Source organism: Leishmania braziliensis, chromosome 9, assembly GCF_000002845.2.
Source record: "Leishmania braziliensis MHOM/BR/75/M2904 complete genome, chromosome 9".
Lineage (NCBI taxonomy): Eukaryota > Euglenozoa > Kinetoplastea > Trypanosomatida > Trypanosomatidae > Leishmania > Leishmania braziliensis.
The window spans coordinates 93,262-116,750 of NC_009301.2; the positions used below are offsets into that span (position 1 = coordinate 93,262).

A 23,489-nucleotide genomic window follows, 5' to 3' on the forward strand; every position below is an offset into this window, starting at 1 on the left:
CCCATCCCCATCAGCACCCCTTCTCCCCTCGTCTCCACCTCTGAACCGAGAGTGGGTACGTCTGTGCGTTAGCCACAACTTCATTCCCGAGGAGGGGTGACACAACGAGGGGTCCTTCCTCTCCCCCTCCCCCCACAAAGCGGCGCAACAAAGCCTGCCGCTTTCCAGCGCCCAGCAGGGTGGCCAAATGTTCTTCGTGCCTGACTCCTGCACTCCCTCCCCTCTCTCTCCTCCCCCCCCCCCACCCCACACACACACACACACACATGTGTATGCACATCAAGAGCGAACTCCTGCTTCACTCGGACGAAACGCAACCGGGTTGAGGATTAAGAGGAAATAAAGCAGCAGCAACAACAGAGAAACCGTTGTGGCATCTAGCGAACGCAGCCAAGTGGGACTTGGGGTGCTGCAGGGTGTGCGTGTGTGGGTGTCGGCGAGGCAAAGAGGCGTTGTGTCAAGCCCCCTTTCCCCCCCCCCCACCGCGGCGTCCTGCATCAGTGTGCACATCCGCGGATATCCACGCACCACTTAGGCGGCGGAGACCAAACTTTGGTTTACTGCGTACTCACAGACGAGCATACGCGCCTTTGGGAAAGATGCTGCACCTACTGCTGGAACTCCTTGTGAGCATCGCACTCTGCGCCGCGCTGGGGTACTTTGCATTCCTGAACCTGCCGGTGGAGTCGGAGGAACCGGGTTTGACGGCAGCAGAGTCAGCGGGTGACGGGTTCTCCGCAATGGCGGGGGCCGGTCACCCTGGAGCCGTCAGCGACGGGGCAGAGCACTGCCATGCTTACCACCCGCTCCTTCCACCGCAGGAACTGCCCCTCTACACGTTGATCACTTGTTGTGTCTCTCTGGCGGAGGACACGATGCTCGGCGTTGCCTACCGCTGGATTCTCATCAACGGACTTCACTATAGCCCTCGCGAGGTGTACGGCAAGCGCCGACTGCGCGAGCGGGGCTACTACTACTCCAGCGACGCGAGTGGGCCAATCAGTGGAAAGGAGGTCGACTATAGTGTGAGTGGCGCTGGCACACGCGTCGGTGAGCACTCCTCATCTGCGGCCGCTGCCCCGCTCTCCTCGGCGGGTAGTGCCACGGCTGCCAGCGTTGACTCCTCTCGTCGCTTTCGTCGCCGTCTACGCCGCGGCGCGGCTGCAGCTGCGGCGGTCCCGCCAACCCCGCTGCGGAAGGAGAGCGCGTATTGGGTGAACGTGCTCCTCCGCTGTGCTGCCTTTCTGTGCCTCGGCGGTGGCACAACGAAGCCGGAGGTGTGGACGGACCGCCTCCTCTACGACGCAGAGAAACTGTTGGACAGCGTGAACGCGGGCTACGAGAACCGCATGCGGGCACGTGAGGCGCAGGCCTGTGCCGCGGCGCCCCAATCCGCAAGCGCTACCCAATTATCGCCGCTGCTGGGCCGAACCTCGTCACAATCTGCTGCATCGCTGCTTACAGCACCTCGCAAGCCGCTCCTGCGTATCCAGTTGCTAGAGCTAGGTTCAGGGCTCCTTGGGTGCGCGCCCCGTGAAGTCCGCCGCCCCGCATTGAACTTCCAGCACGGAGCTGGTGATGCCTCCGGATGCTCCGCCATACCGACAAGAGCAGCACCGCCAGCCAGACGTGCAGCGACTGCTGCTACTCCCGGTTCACCTGGTTTGGTTACATCAGCAACTGGTTTTGGCTACCACCATCAGCAGGTGGGCGTGCGCACCGCCCTCGACACCACCAGCACCCTCCTCGCGTCATCTGTAGCGAATCTCAGCACCGCAACCACCGATACGATTTCTTCTGGGACGACGCGCGGCCCTGCCAGGGCCGCGCGTCTCGGCGATGCGGTGGCGGGTGTCTCTATTGCAGACTACACCCCCAGCTGCCCCTTGCACGCCGTTGGAGGTGGCGGCGCCAGCAATGCAGGCGCTCAGCATGGTGTTGTTCTCCCCCGTGTGGAGGGAGATGTCATCTCCGTGGAGCAGCCCTACAGCGACAGCCGTCACATGATGCCACCCACTCTTGCCGCGCCAGCCTCACAGCTGTCCTTGCGGCGGTCCTTTGCGCTCCCACAGGCACCAGTGACATCCCCACTCCGCTGCTTCGCGGTACCCCTGCTCTACGAAGATCAGCGGTTTCACGTGCGTCTTGGCTGCTGCCTCCCCCTCGGAGCTCTCCTCCCCGTCTCTCTGTGCGTGCCGCCGGACGTCCTCACACTGAACTGCTCCGTTGCTGTGCGTCGCGTCATCTTTACCGGCCACCTCTATGCCGCATTCCATGGGGCACGCGTGGAGCTGAGCTTCCCTACAGCGCCGCTCTTTACTGCAATGGTGAAGGCGATGCCCGACACCAACGGGGGCGTGTCGGCATCGGAGGTCAGTGGTCACCACGGCGGCTGGAGCATGCGTGCCAGCGGTGGTGGTGGCGGCGACGTTCACTCGGGAGCGGCGGCGGCGACGGCTTTCACCGCAATCCACACGTCACGCAATGAAGCGACTGCCGTCCATGGCACCAGCATTGAGGAAGGACGTGACTCGTACAGCGCAGCCGCACGTCCGCCACTTCACCTGCGGTCCGGGATGTACAGTAGCGGCAGTGGCGGCGGTGGCAGCGCATCAACGAGCGGATCGTGCATGAATGAGTCCAATGAAAAGGTTCAGGAAGTTGTGCTGCTGGCGGTGCGCCGCCTCATCCAGTCTCTAACGTACCCCCAAGTGCTGGTGGGGGAACTTGTGTGCCGCCGCCCTTCCGGGGATTGTGGGACTGCGGATGGCGGGGCAGAGAAGCAGCTGCAGCTGAAGTGGACTCGACAGACAGCCGTGCTGCCACTGCGCATATGAGAAGCGTGACGCGGAGGCCAACTCTGCCGGACGCGTGCAGGCAGCCCAGCAACGCCACCCCTCCCCGTGTCCCTCTCTTTCCATGAGATGCTTAGATGGAGAAAGAGAAGGAAGCGAGAGAGAGAGAGAGAGAGACCAAGCAGGAGAACGGCGCTGACAGGCTTTCCCACCCAACCACCCCACTTTGCGTACCGCTGCCTCGCAGACATGCAGCTGCCTCACTACCGCTGTGTTTTGATGCCTCCACAGCACCTACACAATGGGAAGTACGAAGACCATCGGCGCCCATGCGCGGCCTCCCATCAAGAGCAAAGAAAGAGCAAAGGGCGTAACTGAGGATCCCGCGTTGCCGCGATGGATGCCGCACGCGCCGCCCCTCCCTTCCGCCATCACCGTCATATTTTTCGCCGGTAGAGAAGGAGAGAGAGCTGCAAGGGAGGGAAAAGATGTGGGCTACTCTTCCTGTGCTTCCAAACGATTCCCCTATCTCAGCATCGATCTCTCAATCTCTGCTGCTCCTTCTTTGTGGTTTTCTCACCGCTCACACATACACCCACACATGCGCGCGCGAAGAGGCTTACGTTGGCGGCCGCTATCACTGCCAAGGACAGCGCGCACATGAAAAGGCGTCGCCGCTGCTGACCCTGTCATCGTACACCTCCCACCTTCCCCCCCCCCTCTCTCCTCCTTCAGATCCGTACCCCACGCACCTATGCGTACATGTCGGCGTCCATGCATACACATCCACACATATGCCCACATGTATACAGAGATACGACCGCACTCCGGCTAGATAGACCTTAATTCTCCCTGCATCTGCTGAGTGAGGGGTTCTCACACACGCTCATGAAGGTGTTCTGCCGCTTTGCTCCGCCGCCAGCGGACCGCCCCCCCACCGCCACTGCCACGGCGGCGTCGGCTGCAATCCTCGGTGTAAACACATCAACGGGCGGGCATTGTTGTATCTCTAGGGGCTCAACTGAGGCCACTCTTCTTATGCGAGCTGAAGGACCTTCCTCGGCGGCGGCAACGACAGCAGCTGCGTCTGCCATCACCACCGGTACACGCGTCAGCCTCGCTGACCCCGTCACTCTTAGCAAGGCGTCGTTTTCCTGCGATGGTGTTTTTCTCCCTTCAGTAGCCGCGGCAGCAACATCAGGGGCTATGGCTGCTCAACAACAACAACACCTCTATGACGCCACGTGCCGGTGTCTGCTGGAGCCGGCGCCGCTCCTACTCGAGCAGAAGCGGCGGTGGGACGGCAGCGCCCCCGTGCCGATGGCGGCACGTCGTATTTACCTCGCCTATGGACAGACAGCGAGTGGCAAGACGTACAGCCTCTTTGGCGAGACCCCCACGCGGCCTGGCGCCGAGGGACTGTCCCCTTCGGCAGGCGTGGTGCCTCGCTACCTGCACGATGTGTTCTACTCAAGGAACGGCACAGCGCAGCATCGCCTAGGAGGCACTGACAGTGGCAGCGCTGCCGAGGACGTCTTTGTTGATCTTTCGTGCTTTGAGGTGTACAGCGAGGTGGTGACTGATCTGGTTGCGCTCTCCGTCGTACTGTCGGCGTCGGACTTCCCATACTCCACTAGCACGGCTGGGGCAGCACGAGGCAGCGCGGGCCGCCGCCTGAGCTCCAAGGCTCCGACTGACGCTGCAGCAGCAGTGCCCCACTCCCTGCGGTCTTCCGACCTACGGCGCCAGCTGCCAGTGTGGGTGGCACACCACCTGTACTGCAGTGAGCAACAGCCAGACGACGCTGACTCGTACGCGCAGGAGGAATTGTTGTGTACGCGTGGTGAGAGCTCCGTGTCGGAAGCGACGGCCCGCACTGCCGCCGCTGGAGCAGCGGCCGCGCCGTTCGTATCGTCGCCGACCCTGTCGCGGTTTCTCAAGACTGAATACAAGGCTACTGAAAAACAGAAGGTGCTGCGGTCACTGGAGCGGGCACGATGCACGACCTTCACCGAGGCGCAGGCAGTCCTACAGGCCCTCCTCGCACTGCGGCAGGCGTGCACCACCAGTCGCAACCAGAGCTCCTCCCGTGGTCATCTTGTCCTATGTGTCCAGGTCTACGCGCGTGCTGCGTCGGACAGTCCGGCAGGCGAGTGGATGATGCAGCACGAGACAGCTTTTGTGGATCTTGCTGGATCAGAGAGCGGCAAGCTCACCGATGTGGACGTAGCCGATGTGCGCGCCTCTCAGGTGGTGCACCATCAGCCGAAGCGGCGAACACAGGCAACCACCAGCGCAGCGTCCTCGTCACGCGCGAGCAGCCAGCACAGTCGCATCTTACTGGATACGTCCATGCAATCTGACGTCTCCTCGAAGCAAAGCGGTATCAGCATCAGCACCACCACCACTACGAACTCGGCGTATCATCGCTCTCTCCTCCGCCCATCTCCCGAGGAAGACAAGAAGGCGGCACAAGCACGGCGGCGACGCGAGACACGGTCCATCAATGCAAGTCTCCTGGCCCTTCGCAAGGTTTTCCGCGCCCTCTATGAGGCGACACACCTGAGCCATATAGCCGTCACTCGAGAGTTGGCGGCGACAACACTCACACGTCGGCCGCCGCTGCGCCATGCCCCCTTCAAGGACAGCGCTTTAACGGCAATTCTCGAGCCCTTTCTGGTCCCGCAGCTCTCCGCAGCGCCTCCACCCTCCTCCACTTCCCCGAGTTCACCATCGAGTGCGGCAGCCGTGCACGTCGTGCTGCTGGTGTGCTGCTCCAGCCGGTCCGTCGACTTCTTCGAGACAGTCTCCTCCCTGCGGCTGGGGGCGGAGGCGAGCGCCGTTAACCCGGAGGTCGTTCTGCGCGCGCTGCCAGTGCAACAACGCGAGCGACAACACCAGCCGCAGCTCTATGCGTGTGTCACCCATTCGCAGTCACACCACAACAGCATCAGCTGCCGTCACCATGGCGGCAGCACATGCGCGGTTCGTGTTCCCCACGTGCTCTTCCGCAGCGCGTCGGCGCCGAATCAACGGCTGGCACTTACAGGCGACGAGGATGAGGTGAGGAAGGAGGACACCTTCAGTGGGTGCGCCAGCGCTCCCGGCATCAGCGCCGCAGCTGACACTCGACTACGGCGCACGAGCGCGGCGTGCAGCGCTGCGTTAAGTGAGCCCCACGACCGGTGCAGGCCTGGTGAAGTCATCATGAGCGCCGCCGACGCTTCCCGACTCCGTGATGAGGCTCTCCAGTACAAAGAAATGGCCCAGAAGCTGTACAAGCAGTGCAAGTCCCTCTGCGAGAGCTATGATGAGTGTGTTGATGAGCTGCGGTGGTACCGCGTCGCGCTGTCGGAGAGAGACGCCCGCGTCGCTGAGCTTGAGGCAGAACTCGCAGAAGTGAGTCATTCACACGGAGCAGACTCATCGCGGCGGCTGCAGAAGCCTCTGCCAAAGTCGCTGCAGCCGCGCACCCCAACAGAAAGCCGGAACAGCGCCACCGCCTGCGGATCGCCTGCCGCACGCACGCCTCATTCGTTGCCCCTTCAATACAGGAACCGAGAAGCGGCTGCAGAAGATGAGTCCCCCAAGGTCATTCCAACCGCTAACAATGGCGGTAGGCTGGAGGAAAATGCCGCCCCTGCGGAGTCTGCCACAGCATTGGTCGCTGCGAGGCGTATGCGAGCCACTCCCACCAGCTCTACAGCACGAGAAGACAGTGAACGGTGGATGGTGAGCGTGTCACCCTTCTCCACTGCGTCGCTCGCAGCAGGGACGGTAGTCCGCACGGCAGTGGTGCCCGACGACGTGGAGAGGCTCGAGGAAGCGGTTGGTGTCGACGGCAGCAGCGTTAGCGTTAGCGACGACACACGGTGGCCAAGGGGGAGAAGCAGTCGAAGCAACAGCAGCAGCAGCAGCACTGGTGGGCAACGCTGCAGGTCAACGATTGAGCGACAGCAGCAGCACGCTCGATGCGTCATGAACACTTTCCTAGCGCGGCAGATATTCCCTCCCGATGCGCCAGTGAAACCGACCCTGTCCACATCGCCATCCCGCGCGAGCTCTTCCTCTCCCCTCCTGCCGACGCTCTCAGCGTGCGGTACTGTGGCGACCGCATCGTCGACGGCGCAACAGCAGCGGCAGACACGAAGCCACATCAACTACCAAGAGAACGAGAGAGGCCCATGCGTTCTGCACGAACACGAATCCGAAGGCGATGGGAGTCCGCTCACAGGGAAAGTGCACCTCGCAGCCGGCGAACCATCACGCGCGAAAGAGTCGATCGAGGGAAGTGCCGCTATTGCCGCGACCTCTGCCTTCCTATCGGCGCCGTTGCGTCAGCTGCACAACACGCCCCGCTCCTCCTCCTCCTCCTCATCCGCCGACGCAACGGCGTCGTCCTCGCTGAAAGGGAGGGACATCGTCAGTGCCGTGAGGTCTGCCTGCGACAGTGTCACGGTGGAGCCCGAGGCTGACTCAGCGATCTTCCCGTCCTCTGCGGTTCCTGCCGCGTACGAGGCCGTTGCGCCAGCGGCATCAGTCTCAACATTGCCAGCCACGGCGACATGGACGAAGAACTTGAAGAGCCGCAGTGCGGTGCACACTGTCTCGCACGACTCTCCGCTTCAGGGAACGTCGAGGCAGGCAATCGCCATGTCGATGGACCGCAACGGTGAGTTACCTCACGCAGAGGCGGCGGCCGGCGGCGACGAGGAGGACGCCGTCGAGGAAGTGGTGATCCAACTCAAGGAGCACGAGCATTGTGACTCTCCTCTCATCCTCGCGGCGACGTGTCAGTCGGCGGAAACCGTTCGGCGTGTAGAGAAGAACAGAGCGCCCTTGATGCCGCCCTGCCGCAACTCTTCTCTCGGTGCAGTTGCCTCGGTACCCGTGACGCGGCCGACGTCGCCTCTCACGCAGGTGTACTACCTGTGATGCGAAAGAGGGATGTGTTTAGGGTGCTCAGGGGGGGGGAACAGGAGGAACGCCGGCGTGACAACACTCCTTCCTCCGGCCTCTCTCTCTCATTCGGTGGGTCCTTGTGCGCTCGCGCTCATCACGACTGCCTCTCTCCCTCCTCTGCGTGGCATGAAGGCGGTAACCACTGACGTGGGCGAGCCGTTTCACTCGCGGAAGGGGGAGAAGAACAGCGGCACCGCAGAGGGGCCTTCCGCGCACGTGCCCTGCCCCTCCCCCCCCCCCCCGATACAAGCGCGAATACAGCCACACAAAAAGGATCAGAGGAGGTCCTCCACAGAGTTGCGCCCGCTCTTGTCCGTCGTGTTGGCAGTCCGTGTCCCTCTCTAGCGGCCGTACAGGCTTGACGGTAGCGAATCAAGCATGTTGCCTCGTTTTCTAGGCAGATGAGGAGGGGAAGAAAGGGGGGTGCGGCAGGCTACATGTAGACCAGACACTAAACACAGCTCACGACGCAGAGGCGCCATCCACTTTGGTCTCTCTCATCTCCATCTCCTTTTCTTCTGAAGCGCTGCAGTCTCCCGCAGACGCACAAGCACATGCTCGCTTTGCATCTCTTCCGCATCTCCCTCACACACGTGCACAGCACAACACTGCACAGCACTGCACACATGCGGTCACACGCCAACAGAGGCCAATGACATTCGTGTTTGAAGCTCGACGGATGCCCTTTGGCAGCATCTCTGAGACGTATGCGGCCCGCCTCCAGCCCATCGTTGCTCTGCATGCGCTGGACGAGTTACCTTTGTGGGACCGGTGCATGCTGGTCGCGGTGCTGCCGGTCGTGCAACAGCGCCACGCGGCCAGCTCCGCAGCAGCGCCGCAATCGACGGTGGTGTCCTCACCAACGCTCACGGTGGACGTTGGCAACAATGCAGATGCCGCCGCTGCTACCGTAGTTGTCGCTTCCCTGCCCTCTGCAAGAACACGAACAGCAAGTAATGAGGAGAAGCTCAGGGTGTCACCGGGGCTGGCGGGTGCGCCGCTTCTCGAGGATGTCGCCCTGACATTGACCATTGTCCGCGCCTTGGATGAACTGGAGGTGGTGTACGACTCCATTATCAGTACACGAGCGGAGCAGCAGCAGCAGCAGCAGCCTGTGTCCGGTGTGCCCGCCGCAGCGGCGCCACGCCGCGCCTTCGCACAGCCGAAGAAGACGTCGGAGGAGATTCTCATGGAGCAACTCCTGCAGGAGCGCTTCAGTGACACGACCTCGTATCTCCCAGATAGCAACAGCGACGATGGCGAGAATGGCGCCGAGGAGGTGGTTGATGTGGCCATGTGTTTCACCATCAAGGGAGAGAGCCTGGGCATCGGGTCCGCAAATGTGTTCGGTGGGCATGGCTATCACCCCTGATGAGCACTCTGGCTATGCATGCAGTAGAGTTAAGAGGAAACCCCTGCTGTTGCGGCATTGGGGGGGGGGGGGGAGGATAGGGTGCAGGGACTCCCTTTCCTCTCTCGGTCCCCCCTCCTCGCTTCAAGATCACAAGCGCCGCTACTCGCTACTGGTGCTTCTACTGCGCCATCAGCGGCGAGCACTCCTTCCAGCGGGGACACCACTCGCGTTCTTCCAAGACGAGAGGTCGCATTAAAGGGCTGCTAAGAGCAAAACATCCGCAGCAGCAGTGGTGTGTACGTGTGTGTACTTCACAGAGAGAGGCGCACACACGCACAGTAAATAAGAGTTGTGAAGAGGTCGCGTTGTCGCTTCGACTCAGGGCTGCTGCTGCTGCTGCGGGGGCGGGGGCATTTGCCCTCCGCAGTCGTGTACGTGTGCCTTGGTGCGCGCATGGCAAAGGTGTACACACGCGCACCAACAAGCAAGATGAGTCGAGTCTAGTGGCACGACTGCTCTTTCTCACCACGGTCACTCTCTTACCGCCGGCCACCTATCCCCTCGTCCTCTCCCTCCTGGTCGCGGCGCCTTTCGCATCTGCTACTCTGGTGTGGTTCCCCAGCCACCAGCGCCGCCTCTCTCCCTCCCTCCCCTCTACAATCGCCTAAACCCTCCCTATCCCCCACCCTACTGCACCACTACATTCAACGGCACAGCAACAAGAGCGGACACACACACTCGACGAGAGAAGTAAAGGGATAACGAGAGAGAGAGAGTGTGTGTGTGAGTGTGTGTGAGAGGGGGCGCAACGTGCTGATACGGCGTAGGCGCAGACACGCATTCACGCCCACTTTTAAGCTTCGTGAGAGGGCGCAGACCAGCGAGGGACCGACGCGCGATTGAAAGGCGGAAAGCGAAACGAAAAAGAGGGCGGCGAAAGAGGGAACCGGAAGAGGGGCAGCGCTCCCTCCCCTCCTCCTCCCCCGGTGCACTCCTCAGCCAATAGGCACACACACACACACAAAGAGAGAGGGGGAGGGGGGAGCGCTGCCCCCCACCCCTACCTCTCCCCTCGCTTCCAAGCGCTTGGCAACGGCAAGATGCAGCATCCACGTAGAAACAGCCGTGGCTCTGCGTCCCCCTCCTGTGAGGGTCACAACTATGCAAAGGCGATCATAGTAGAGGATGACGAAAGGGGAGAGGAGGCGATTAGCAGGGGCGCTGGTCGAGGTCCAAGCGTCGGCGGCGGCGATGGTGGCACCAGCTGTGCCAGCAACTCTCCCCTCACCTCCAGCTCAGGCGGCAGCGTGCACGAAGCCCAGCCACCACCCGCGGTGGCCACATTGGCAACAGCGCCACTGGGGCTAGTCGCGTCAGGCATAGACGAACCTCTATGCGGTGAGCAGGCACACTCCATCCGCACTAGGTGCAGAGAAACAGAGGCGCCAACAACACCACCACCACAGCTGCATTCAGTCGTCAATGGCGCCACTAGGGCTGTGGATGCTAGTGGTAGGGCAAGTACAGCGCGAATCATGCGGCTAGACCCCGTCACGCCCTCCTTCGTCTCTTCTTTGTCTCCCCATCCTGTGGCTCATCACACGCTGCGCCTCCAGCCCTCCGCCGCCTCACTTCAGCCCCTTCCCCACGCACGGCAGCTGCAGGAGCGGGTTGATGAAGAGGAAGGGGTGCCCCCCTCAAAGCGGCTGCGTCCATCTCTGAGCAAACCCATTGCCTCTGCAGCTACACCTCCTTTGGCAACGGCACCTCGTGGTATATGTACCGCAGATGTCGGCAGCAGCGGCAGCCGTGTCTTGCGGCTCGTATTGTCAAGTTGCAGTGCCACTCCAGCCGACACTGCAAAGACGTCAGCTCGTACGCCGGCGTCCGTCTCCGCTGCGGGCGGTGGTGGTGGTAACGGTGCGGCCACCACATGCGTCAACGTCTCCGCCCATGGCGAGGCGCTCAAAGGGGGCAGAAGAGAAGCAGCCGAAGAAGCAGAGAGCCCGGCCAAGGCCAACGAGGAGGCACAGTGTACGTCAGACACGCCGGCGCATGCCCCTTTGGGTGTCTCACCACCTCTTCCACTAGCCTCCCCAGCCGCCGCCACCATCGTCAAGGCTGAGGCGAGTGGCATCGGTGTCGCACCTCTCCCAGCGGCCCCAGCGTCGCGCCCACCGCCGATCCTCACAAGCGTCACCACACGCGCCATCACTGCCAACGCGCTAAACGTGGGGTCGCCCGTGTCGGCCTCCGTGGCGTCGGTCGTCGCGCAACAGCATCATATTCGACCGACCACATCTGGTGCAAGCCCTTCCGGAGCGATAGAGACAAGCGGCTTCCCGCGCCTACGCTCGCTTACACCAACACCATACCCCGGCGCGCAAGGGTCCCCATGCCGGCGTCACCGCTTTGCGGGGGTAAACCTCCCCGGCGCTCCGCCGCCATCTATTGACTTTGGCTCCATCCAGCGCACTGTGATGGACGTCTATGAGGTGCACGAGAAGCTCAGCGAAGGCACGTATGGCGAGGTCTTCAAGGGCGTCGACAAGCGAACTGGCGCTGCGGTGGCACTGAAGCGTCTCAAGATACTGAGCACCCACCAGGGCTTTCCACAGACCTCGTTGCGGGAGATAATTGCCCTTCGACACATCCAGAGCCAGCGCGAGCGGCTCGAGGAACGACTGCGCAACGACGTGCATCACCGCGCCACGGTGGCCATCACCGACCCTCTCGCGGAGGTCTCGCAACTCTGTGATGTTCTTCTCTACGATCGGCAGCAGCGCGACATTGTGCTGGTGTTCGCGTACGCCACGGCGAGTCTGGCCGGCCTGTGTCGCCGCCAGTTCGCCTTTACTCCGTCGGAGATGGCCTTCCTCATGAAGAAACTCCTCATCGCGGTACGCAAGCTGCATGAGATGCGCATTATTCACCGCGACATTAAGTCCGATAATGTGTTGGTAACGTGGGAAGGCGAGGTGCAGTTGACCGACTTTGGGCTGTGCTCCATCGTCGCATCCGGGCCGTCGCAGTCTGGCGCGCCTGTGTGGCGGACACCAAGCGTGATTACCCTGGCCTACCGTCCACCAGAGATGCTGCTGGGCAGCACCGCGTATGATGAGAAGGTGGATGTGTGGTCGCTTGGGTGCCTGCTCGCCCAGATGTACCTTCTCGAGCCCCCCTTTTACAGGCACCGCGCGCAGCCACAGCAGCGTGCGCCTGAGCGATCGGCGGCTACGGAACTAGACCAGCTCTCCCGCATTACAGAGGTGCTAGGACCGCTGCCACCGGTGCGCGTCTATCACCCTGACTCGTGTCAGCACATGCGCGTTCTGGAACAACTGGAGAGGCAGGGGCGTTTGGCTGAGTCTGGGCAAGCCACGCAGCCGCCCAACTGGGGCAAGCTGCAGACCATCTTCGAGCCAAGTTTCCTTTATCAGCAATTCCACGGTTTTCGGGGTTGGTTTGAGGCAGAGCTGGAACGCTCGCGGCACCAGCCACGCCGTCGGCCCACGCAAGCTTGCATGGACGTACTCTGCGCCGCCTTACAGCTCGACCCGCAGCAGCGCCCCTCCGCGGCAGAGCTGCTGCGCATGCCATACTTTACCACCTTAGATGACGCCCCGTTGCTGGGTAGCTATCAACGGGTCCTCTCCGTCACCCCGGAACGGGAGGCTGAGGTGCGCCACGGCTTCATGATAAAGGTGCGACGATGTGGAGACAGCCACACGCAACGCCGCCTGCATCAGTAACACACCACACCAGCACAAGCGCAGCAATAGGCTGGAGGGACAAGACCGCGCGAGACGCGAGCTGTGTGCCTCGTATCGCTGCGCACGGGTGTTATTCACCAGCTGGAGGAAGAGGCGACGACGTGTCTTTGGCTCGCAGCGCTCACACACCTGTGAAGCAGAACGAAGTCGCTCGTTTGCCCCCGTAAGGAGAGGTGAGAAACACACAACGGCCTCTCTCCCGCTCCCGCCCTCGACTCCTTCACCACTGCAGCAGGCGAGCGTGTCAAGAGGCGAGGCAGTGGCACTCCACATTTTAAGAGGAGATTATAAGACGAAGGTGAAGGTGGAGGGAGAGTGAGGAGACGCGCAACTGCGGCGTGCCTTTTTTTCCGTGTATTGAGCGCCCCTCCCCTCCCCCCTCCCCCTTCCCCCACTCTCAACTCGCCCGTGGTTGCGAATGCAGACGAGTGAATGTGAGGGCGGGTTGTGGGTGCTCGTGCGCTTCCTGTCGCTCTCTGCTTGGCACCTCTCCCCCTCTCTGTGGCGTATATATACTACACTGCCCTCCACATCTTTCCGCTTCTCCCTCCCCTACACAACCTCCTCCCCCCCCTCCACTCTCCTCTTGCCGTACCCGAGAGCGTTCCCACCCCTTCCCTCGCTGTCTGTGGACGTGTCGTTTCATGAGCCTTTCCTGCGGTATCGTTGGTGTATCCTCCGGCACGCACACACACACACGCGCGCGCGCGCACGAAGTCCCTTGCATTCACCTTGATTTTCCGACCCACATGCACCACTCTGTCGTGCGAAGCACACAAAACAACAAACAGAAATGAGCGAGAAGAGGAAGCAGAGAGAAGGAAAGCGCAGAAGAGAAGGCCCAGAGCGCCCCTCCCCCCATGTGGTGTGTGTGTGTGTGTGCTTGCAGCAGAGATGACGAGGTTCATGGGAGGTGGCAGCAACTCTCGAGTGGCAGCAGCCCCTTGATCATACCCTCGTTCTTGTCAAGATGCTGTGCACTACACTCGACGCGCCGTCTCCGTCTGATGGCCTGCCCTTCCCTTGCCTCTCCCTCACCTTCCCTATCCATTACATCATTCACCTTCTCTCAAATGCCCGCCTGCGTTGTCTCGCATAAAAAGAACGGACGCCGGAGCAGCAGCAAAGTGTATGTACACACGGTGACTGACTCACCCACTGCTATCACCCCTCCCTCCCTCCCTCGTGAAGACGCTGATACAACGCGTATTTTTAAGTTGCGTCATCGCTTTCCATACACACCCACCCACACACCCACACCCACCCACACCCACACACACACACACACACCCACACACCCTCCCACCCACCCACACACACACACACACCTATATATACATATATATATATATATATACATACGTACATGTGCATATACATCCCCTAGTAACCACACTTCATCCGTGCGACCGTCTCTCTTCACGAGCGCGGTCTGTGAGAGAGCGAGCGTTTGGGGGGTGCCTCCGTCAGCGTGAGCGCCGCTTACCTCGACCAACCCTCTCTGTGATACACTTTGCTCTTCACCCTGCCCTAATTTCGCGACTGGTATATCTCGCTGCTATGCGCCGGTATTACCGTTCAAGCGTGTTGCAGTTTGCTCTTTTCCTCGCGTGCCTCATGCAGCTGTGCTCCTGTAGAGGAGAGAGAGATTAGGAGAGCCACAGAAGGGTCTGCTTTGAAGGAAGGCAGCGCGCGTGTGGTGGGTGAAAGGGTAACCCGGTGCACCCGCAAGCAGCGACGGGTAGTTGCCAGGCATCCCGAGCAAAAGGAGGAGGGAGAGCATGCTGGAGCGTGCCCGCGAGGACAACGGTGATGGTGGCGGTGGTGGTAGTGCACCTTGTGGCAGCCATGAAGCCCATGCCATCTCCACTCAGGACATGGTTGTCGGCTTACCGAGTTCACAGCGGCTGGCAGAACCAGCCAGTGGGCGACTCGCTCGCCAGGCGTCACGTCCCGTCGCACTTGCCTACCATAAACCTTCTCCATTTAGCCAAAAGTTCACTGCCACGCCGCACGCAGTACTGCCGAAAAACTTCTACATCATCACTGCCTGTGTGCTCGTGTGTTTATTAACCATCTTCATTGGCATCCTGGTGCCGATGCTCGTTATACGCAGAAGCGCTAACGCGCGCAATGCCGCACTTCGGGCGGACGAGTACAGCACCATCACTGCGTGGGCTGCGGTGTTGCGCGCCGTCATGATCGACGGCCTCGCCGTTGCGCGTGCGTTGGGGGGCTACGCTCTGAGCACGGTCCCCGCTCTGCAGCCGTCCGGCAATGTGTCTGTTGTGCTGTCAAGGGACAACGCTACCGAGTATCTGACACGATTTCCACGCTTTGCATCTCTGCTCGCCTCGCAGAAGCCTGCCGTGGCGTTGCAAGCCATCTGCCCCGGAGGAGTCATCGCCATGACGTACCCGCACGACGCGGAAACGGTGGGCCGCGACCTGATGAGCCCAAGCGACCCGACAAACCAGCACAGGCCCACCACACTGGAGACAGTTCTGTCAGGCCGGTACTCCATTGTTGGCCCGCGACACACCACCATCGCCTCTCTCCGCCGCATTTGGGTCATCTCGACGCGCGCGCCCCTCTACATGCGCACCTTGAACGGCACGCCCCCCTCACTGGCAAACTTCTGGGGCTTCGTGCTACTCATCGTCAACGTGACGGGCGCCCTCGACGTTATTCAGCTCGACACACTTGCCAAGGCCAAGCACCTGAATTACGTAATCTACGACCTGTCGAAGAACTCATCTAGCACGCGCGTGATCGCCTCCTCGCTTCCACCGAACACAACGCAGGAGACGTACGAGGCATTCATTTCCGACAGCACCGTCATGGACATCCTAGCACCCCTCTCCTCGCTATATATTGCGGTGCGCTCACGCCAGACGTACGTCTCTCTCACAGCCACCAACGTCACCATCATCACCTTGTGGACCTTATTCGGCTCCCTGCTGCTTCTGGCCATCGCCATCGCGGTCGTGCTGTGGTGCATGCGTACCTACGACGCCGCAGCGCACGCACCCAAGATGGCGCCCTTCGCCATGCTCACCATCGGCCCCTGCCGCGGCGAGGAGCTCTGGGACCTTGCTGCAGAGCAGATGGCCGAGGTGACGGACCGGCTCGATGGGGTACTGGTGCGGCAGATGGTGCGGCACGGCGCCTACCAGATTCAGCAGGTGCACCCACTCACCACATCGTACGTCACGCGCAGCGTCGCGGCGGCCGTGCAGATGGCCTTCAGCGCCATCGAGGAGCTGCAGCGCCGCCCCATCGACGGTCCGCTGCGCGCCGTGCTCGGTGACGAGGGTCGCCTACTGCTCTCCTACGCCGTGCACTGGTGCACCGACGCTGCCGTGCGCGTGGAATCGCTGGACGGGACGTACCGCTACGAGGGCCCCGATGTTGTCTTTGGCGGCCGCATGTGGGCCTTTGCCGCACCCAGCGTTCTCACGGCTTCCGAGGCGGTGGCGCAGGCGCTGCCACGCTTTGGCCTCTCTGGCGTTGTCGCGCAAGCGTACCAGATGCTTACCGTGGTGCACGCTACAGCAGCGAAGCACGCCGACGGCAATGACGACGTCGAGGGAGGCATCCGTGACGCAACCAGCACAAGCCGCAGGAGCGGTAGCATGATGCTGTACCTCCTGGCGCACGCAGCGAAGCCAAATCTTCTTGCGGCGGCAGCGGAGGCGGTTGCAGCAGCTGTGGCGACAGTTCCTCAACCCATGATCGATAACGCGAACTCATCCAGCCCCTCATCTTATCCAATAATGCGTATGAACTCGTCAAGCCTGGGGGCGAGGGAAGCTGTATCCGGTCTGCAGGATGGGTCTGCGCGACCGATGGAAGCTTTCTGTCCTGCGTCCACCACGTGTAACCCTGGGTGCACAACACTGAGAGGGTGCCAGCGTGGCCGTAGTCCTTTGAGTGACGGTGCCTTGCAGGCCGAACAGAAGGTCGTGGTGCAGAGCCGAATTATTGTGGAGCGCAAGACAGACTTGTCTCCAGAGAAACCTCGTGTTGAGCTGATTGAAGCCGACGCTGTCACGCGTGCGCTGCTGCAGCCCTTCATCACGCGCTCGCTCGACGTGGCCCTGCGCGCCGCCTTTGACTACCAGTCCATCACCCTCGATATACGCTACGACGAGGTGCGGGTGCTGGTCTACTACTTTTACTCCAGCTACAGCATCCTGTTTCGCCCGCTGGCCGCGCCGGAGCGCCACAACATCTTCCGCCGCCTGGTGACTGCGTTTGGTGTGCCGCAGCAGGGCATCCTCGAGCATCTGGCCGCGCGCGGTGCGATGCAGTGGCTGTCGCAGGTGCGGAAGATCAACGGGTTCATGTATCAACAAGTTCCTCTTGAATGCAACAGCCCAACAACAAGGACGCCGGCGACCACGTCTCCGTGCGGCACCCCACCAGAGGCAAAACTAATGCATCACTAAGCTGCTTTAAGCTGATGCCTGTCTTGTATGCATGTATGTCAGCGGGATGGCATGTAGAGAGCTAAGTTTGGGGAAGGAGAACGGTGCGGTATTCCGTCATGCAGAGCGATTGATGCAGAGGCGGGTTGCTAGTAAGGGTGCCCTTCACGGTGGTTGTCGGTCGTGTCCCGAACAGCAGTGAAACGGAACTTCCCTCATGGCCTCTCACCCCCCCCCCTCCAACCCACCCCCATGCCCTTTCATTGCCACATCCATCTTGTCACAGTGACTACCCCCCCCTCTCGCCAGGACAGCTCTTTCTAGTAAGTCGCTCTATTTATTCTTCTTTTCTCCGCTGTGTTATGGTTGTCTCTCTCTCCCTCTCTCTCTCTCCCTGTATACGCCTACGTGTCTGCCTCGGGGCGGTGTTTGCCCATGAGGTGTGCGCAGGCGGGTGTGTGGCCACATTTGTATATTCGGAGTGCAGGTGTATACCCCCTCCTCGAACTGCTCTACCCCCTCTTGCGCAACCTCTCGCTCTTCTCTGCACCTTTCCCATTCTACGCCCATACTAAACTCTTTTCTTTGGCTCTTTTTGGTTTCCTCATGTATCCCTGTGCCCTCAGGATGTACGACACCTCTGAACAATGTCCAGCTCCAGCACACACACCCTCCTCCCACACTCCGTGAGGAAGCCAAGCAGCTCCCCTCCCTCCATCCCTGCCACTGCCGAGCTGCCCTCTGGTGTGGGGAGCCCTGAGCCACCCGGAGAGGGGGATGCATCACGTGGCGACCGGCACAGTGGGAGCGGCTGTGAGGCGATCGGCGGTGCGGGGGGGTAGAGCTTTGAGGCAGGAGCCGTGCACCGCTGACTGGATCGACCCGTTGCAGTGCCGTGTGTGCCTACGGCTGCTTCGCACCACGCAATCGGGCCCGTGACAGGCCGGGGCGTAGCCGAGTGGAATAAAAGCCCACGTGTTGTAAGGCAGTGGATGGACACGTAGACGAAAAAAGGCATAGCCCATCCCCATCAGCACCCTTCTCCCCTCGTCTCCACCTCTGAACCGAGAGTGGGTACGTCTGTGCGTGTGTGTGTGAGTGTTTATCTGTGGGTGAAAGTAAAGCACCCGCGCTTTTCGTGTAATCAACGACTCTGTACTTTGCGCGCTCCTCTCTCTCTCTCTCTCTGCACCTCCCTCTCTACTCATGCCATCCGGTCACGCAGCCTGCGAGTGCGCACTGCAGGGCTCAGCGCATTCACTGAGAAGAACAGCTCATTCACTCACTTACCCAAGCAATAGCCTGGCCTTGGCTTTCTTACAACACCAACTACTCAACCCCCTCAGTCCAACCGCCACCACAGCGCCGCCCCCCTTACAATCCTCTCAGCGCTCACCCGAACTCCTCTCACGCCCCTTCCCCCCTCCCCTCACGTGCAGAACGACCTCCGTCGCCACTGGTAAGCCCCGTACTTTGTTTTTTTCCTTCGCTCCTATATTTGTTGCTGGCTCTGTACGACGTGCGTCCTCACTGTCGTTCTTACATTCGGAGCATTCGCTCGGCGGGGCCATCTGCTGTTTACCTCCCTCCTCCTCCTCCAGCGTACCCCACTTGCTTCCACCCATCTCTGCCTCGGTCGTGGTCCGAGCGCTATTTGCTACTGCCACACCCTGCACTACGGCGGCCCCTTTACGTGGTGCAGCGTGCCTGGTGCTCGCCTCAGCTCTCCGCTCCCCACACATATCTGACGCGAAACTTCTCTTCCATTCGATTTTTCTCCTCCCCCCTCCTCCTCCTTTTCTGCTCACTTCGTTACGACTGCCCGTTTGTTTTGTTTTTTTTGCTTGAATTGTGCGAGTGCGCTCTCGTGTGCGCTGTGAGCAAAGTGACAAACGTGTTTACCGCCTCTCTCTTTTTGGGGGGGCGACCGGGAGGGCAACGAACGACACCCCAAACACGAAGAGGCACCGCACACACACATTCACACTATCCTCCCTCCCTCCTCTCATGCATACAGCAGACGCGGACGCGCGTGTGCACAACACGTAAGTGAAGAAGTGACTCTGTCGCCGTCCTCTTCTGTGATTGCTGCTCCTGCTGCTGCCCCCCCCCCCTCCTCCCCCCCTTTTTCGATTCGTTGGGTTTGTTGCCGTACCAATACGCGCGTATCCTCCTCTTTTAGGGGGGGGGGGTCCGGCTCTGCGCTCGTTTCTTTGTGGCGGCGCCTGCGTGCCTTTTTCCCTCTCTCTCTCTCTCTAAGCGTGTGTGTGTGTGTTGGGGTTGATTCGATTCCTTTTCCCTCCTCTTCTCGCTTTCTTATTAGCGGTAAGCCGCTCACTGTCATCGTGCTTTTCGCCACCTCTTCGTGTCTTCTCCCCTCGGCCCCCCTCTCTCCCTCTCCCTGGCGGCGACCTGTGCGTGTGGGGCAGCACGGTGGGTTTTTTTTCTTTGCTTTACCCTGCTTCGCGTGCTCTTATTTTTGAACTATTGTCGCCTGTCGACGCCTCGCTCAGAGCATTGACATCCTCTCATCCCGCGGGTCGTAGTGATTCACCGTCATGAAGGTCACTGACGCTACCCAGCCGCGGGTCATTCGAACCCGCCTGCCTCCTTTGAGAGCGCAGACGCGGCTCTATATTGGCATTGTTGCCTTCTCTGTGTGTCTGCTGCTCATCTTCGTTGGCGTCTTCTCGTCGCTGATTGTGCTACGCAACATAGATAAGAATTACGAAAGGGAGGTACGGCTCGTAGAGTACACTCTCGCCAACGCCGCCGTGGCACCCTTCAGGGTAGTCATGGTCGAGGCCCTCGGCATCAGTCAAGCCTTGGAGGGCTACGTGATGAGTCAGATGACAGTGCTGCCAAATTTATCGGCCCCGCCGGCGGAGCGCATCCATGGCCAAAACTTCGTGAACTTTGACAGCGTTGGCAGAACACTCGTGCGCAACATGACCATGATCTCCATGACTGCCTTACAGCCCGGCGGTGTGTACGCTTTTATTTCTCCAGCGAATGCAGCCTCGTACGGACGCGACACGCTCGACATTAACGACAACTCGCACAACTTTAAGCCGACGCCTCTTGATACCATCCTCGACGGCCACGCTAACTACGTTGGCCCTTTTCGATCCACCTCCGAGATTCTGCGGGGCTACTGGGGGTTTGCTGTTCGACGGCCCATCTTCAATCGCACAGACTACTCGATGGCTGACATACACACATTTTGGGGGTTCACTTTCACCCTGGTCAACATAAGCGGCATCCTCAGCACCAACCCGTTTGACTTCTCCTCTAGCGGTGTACAGCAGAGTAGCTTTGACTACCTCCTCAGTGTGGTGAATGAGACCTCCGGAGTCATTACTGTTCTTGAGACCTCGCTGCAGAACCCAACAGCGGAGCAGCTTGAGGAATTTCGCAAAATCGGCACCACCATCGACATTGCCCCAAATCTCCCATTCGCGGTCACCGTCCGCGGCCGCGACTACGGTGCGCACCTCTCGCCCACCAACATCACAATTGTCGTGTCCACCGCCCTATCTGGGCTTTTAGCCATCTTTGCTACTGTCATCGCAGCCGTGCTGTGGTGCACGCGGGTGTACGACGGCACCAAGCACGCACCCAAGATGGCGCCCTTCGCCATGCTCACCATCGGCCCCTGCCGCGGCGAGGAGCTCTGGGACCTTGCTGCAGAGCAGATGGCCGAGGTGACGGACCGGCTCGATGGGGTACTGGTGCGGCAGATGGTGCGGCACGGCGCCTACCAGATTCAGCAGGTGCACCCACTCACCACATCGTACGTCACGCGCAGCGTCGCGGCGGCCGTGCAGATGGCCTTCAGCGCCATCGAGGAGCTGCAGCGCCGCCCCATCGACGGTCCGCTGCGCGCCGTGCTCGGTGACGAGGGTCGCCTACTGCTCTCCTACGCCGTGCACTGGTGCACCGACGCTGCCGTGCGCGTGGAATCGCTGGACGGGACGTACCGCTACGAGGGCCCCGATGTTGTCTTTGGCGGCCGCATGTGGGCCTTTGCCGCACCCAGCGTTCTCACGGCTTCCGAGGCGGTGGCGCAGGCGCTGCCACGCTTTGGCCTGCGCAGTGTCGACGCACGCCCACTCCGTATGGTCAATGTGATCTACTCATGGACCCGTTATGGCACGGCTGACAGCAAGGAGCCCAACGATAAGAGCGCCGCTAGCGCCACCATCTACGTGCCGTACCCGCTGCCAATCACCTTGCAGAACACCGCCGGTGGGCGGCGCGGCAGCGCCATCTCCTCGAAGGTGGCGCTCATCGGCAGCAACAGCGACACCGACGATGCGCAGCTGGTGACGCAGCAGCAGCTCTTTACGCTCCTCGACGCGCGTCGCCCTGCACTGGTGGCCGCCGCGTCTGTAGCACTGTGCAACGTCGATGGTTTTCCCTCTGCATCTCACGCCAACAAAACTGTGACGGTTCCTGTCATCGACGTGCGCCGCAGTAACAGTATTGCATCATCAGTGCCAACCTTCTCCGCGGTGGATGGCAGCACCACCAATAGCGCTAGGTTTAGCACCCCCACACGCACTGGTGCCAGCTCCAGCGGACCGTCAGAGAACAACGGCAACGAACTCTTGTCGGTTCGATCGCTGTCGATGGGGACGCCGCTACAGTATATAGGCGGCTCCTTCGACAACGCCTCCAACGGCACCACCAAGACAGTTCCAGTGAACTCCTTTGCCTTCCAGGGGGACGCTGTCACGCGTGCGCTGCTGCAGCCCTTCATCACGCGCTCGCTCGACGTGGCCCTGCGCGCCGCCTTTGACTACCAGTCCATCACCCTTGATATACGCTACGACTCTGTGCGGGTGCTGGTCTACTACTTTTACTCCAGCTATAAGATCCTGTTTCGCCCGCTGGCCGCGCCGGAGCGCCACAACATCTTCCGCCGCCTGGTGACTGCGTTTGGTGTGCCGCAGCAGGGCATCCTCGAGCATCTGGCCGCGCGCTGCGTCATTCGGTACGTGCAGCACCGGTTGAAAGCGTATCATTCCACACTGCCACACTCTAAGTGGCCCTCCTCCGTCTGTGAGGCACCGTCAGTGCTCAAAGCGCAATAGAACCACGGGAAGGCATTTCTTTGAGCCTCGGTGGGGCATCAAGACGCGAGGAGGCCCCGGCATGGAGGGGGGGAGCACCTGTCTCGTGGTAAACCTTCGCTCTTCGTCTGGTGTCTCTTTCTGGATGCGTGAGGCTGCCCTCCTGTGCAAGCCGTGCAGCAAGCACGATGTCGGATGGGCCATGGATGGCGCTCGCGCTTTTGCTTCCTGCCACCCGACCTCTGCACATGCGGTGGGTGTCGCTCGCTTTTGAAGGACTACGTGTTGGCCCAGTAGGGTGAATACGAGACTCTCGCGGTGCGCGAACGGGTGCCCCATCGCCCACACCACCCTCCTTTGCCCCTGACTCCTACCTCCTATCCCTTCCTCTACCGTGATGTTTGGGTACGCATGACAGGCACATGAGACATACTGAAGGTGGGCGTGCCTATTCACATCTGTGTGCGCCCCCGAAGCGGCAACTGGCAGCTCTGCATCGCTGCCATTGGCGTGTCCTTCGCTCTCCCTCCCCCTCTCCCTCTCCCTCCCCTTGCTTTTAGGCTCTCCTCGCTTCCCTCGGCAAATATTTGCACACTGAAACGAGCAAGTGGGCCTGTACGCGTCACTTTGTTTGTTTAGCACCTCTCGCCTCCTGCAATCTCTGCCTTCACCCTCCTGCGTGTGTGTGTGTGGATATCCGTCATCGCACACACACACACACGCACGTGTAGGCGCGTGGCGCACCCGCCCCATGGGAAGTCAAGCACAAGCAAAAGGTGTGCATTTTCCTTTGGGAGGGGGCCGCTCGTCGATCGCCCGTTTCGGCCCACCGTCCGCCTGTTCTGTTTTGGCTCAGCGCGCGGTGTGCCGCTTTTCTTTCGCTCTGTGCCTCCTGCGAGTGCAAAGTCCTCTCGCCTTTTTTCCGTCGAGGTGTCAATGAGGAATGCAGTGCCTGAGGTACGGAGGTAGTGTGACAGTGTTCAGCAGGGGGAGGGAGAGGGGGGGAGGGGGAGTCACGACAGTCCCGTTGTTGGGAAGCAGAAGTAGTGGGCTCGCCAGTATATAAAGCGTATGTGTGGTCAATTGGGCCTGGGCGATAT

At 60.9% G+C, this 23,489-nt stretch overlaps 6 protein-coding genes across 6 annotated transcripts; all 6 read left to right on the forward strand.

Annotated features, from left to right (window-relative positions):
- Nucleotides 1-599: 599 nt before the first annotated feature.
- LBRM_09_0270 (conserved hypothetical protein) lies at nt 600-2,837 on the forward strand (the record flags this gene model as incomplete). The annotated part of the gene is made up of 1 exon (XM_001562593.1): nt 600-2,837. One exon carries the CDS (start codon nt 600-602, stop codon nt 2,835-2,837), a length of 2,238 nt encoding a protein of 745 aa, XP_001562643.1.
- Nucleotides 2,838-3,683: 846 nt separating this feature from the next.
- On the forward strand, nt 3,684-7,730 carry LBRM_09_0280 (putative kinesin; the record flags this gene model as incomplete). The annotated part of the gene is made up of 1 exon (XM_001562594.2): nt 3,684-7,730. One exon carries the CDS (start codon nt 3,684-3,686, stop codon nt 7,728-7,730), a length of 4,047 nt encoding a protein of 1,348 aa, XP_001562644.2.
- A 679-nt stretch (nt 7,731-8,409) lies between these two features.
- Nucleotides 8,410-9,129, forward strand: LBRM_09_0290 (conserved hypothetical protein; the record flags this gene model as incomplete). The annotated part of the gene is made up of 1 exon (XM_001562595.1): nt 8,410-9,129. The coding sequence occupies one exon, from the start codon at nt 8,410-8,412 to the stop codon at nt 9,127-9,129; it is 720 nt and encodes a 239-aa protein (XP_001562645.1).
- Nucleotides 9,130-10,211: 1,082 nt separating this feature from the next.
- On the forward strand, nt 10,212-12,863 carry LBRM_09_0300 (putative protein kinase; the record flags this gene model as incomplete). Its single annotated transcript, XM_001562596.1, has 1 exon — nt 10,212-12,863. One exon carries the CDS (start codon nt 10,212-10,214, stop codon nt 12,861-12,863), a length of 2,652 nt encoding a protein of 883 aa, XP_001562646.1.
- Nucleotides 12,864-14,983: 2,120 nt separating this feature from the next.
- LBRM_09_0310 (conserved hypothetical protein) lies at nt 14,984-17,335 on the forward strand (the record flags this gene model as incomplete). Its single annotated transcript, XM_001562597.1, has 1 exon — nt 14,984-17,335. The coding sequence occupies one exon, from the start codon at nt 14,984-14,986 to the stop codon at nt 17,333-17,335; it is 2,352 nt and encodes a 783-aa protein (XP_001562647.1).
- A 2,537-nt stretch (nt 17,336-19,872) lies between these two features.
- On the forward strand, nt 19,873-22,410 carry LBRM_09_0320 (conserved hypothetical protein; the record flags this gene model as incomplete). Its single annotated transcript, XM_001562598.1, has 1 exon — nt 19,873-22,410. One exon carries the CDS (start codon nt 19,873-19,875, stop codon nt 22,408-22,410), a length of 2,538 nt encoding a protein of 845 aa, XP_001562648.1.
- Nucleotides 22,411-23,489: the final 1,079 nt, after the last annotated feature.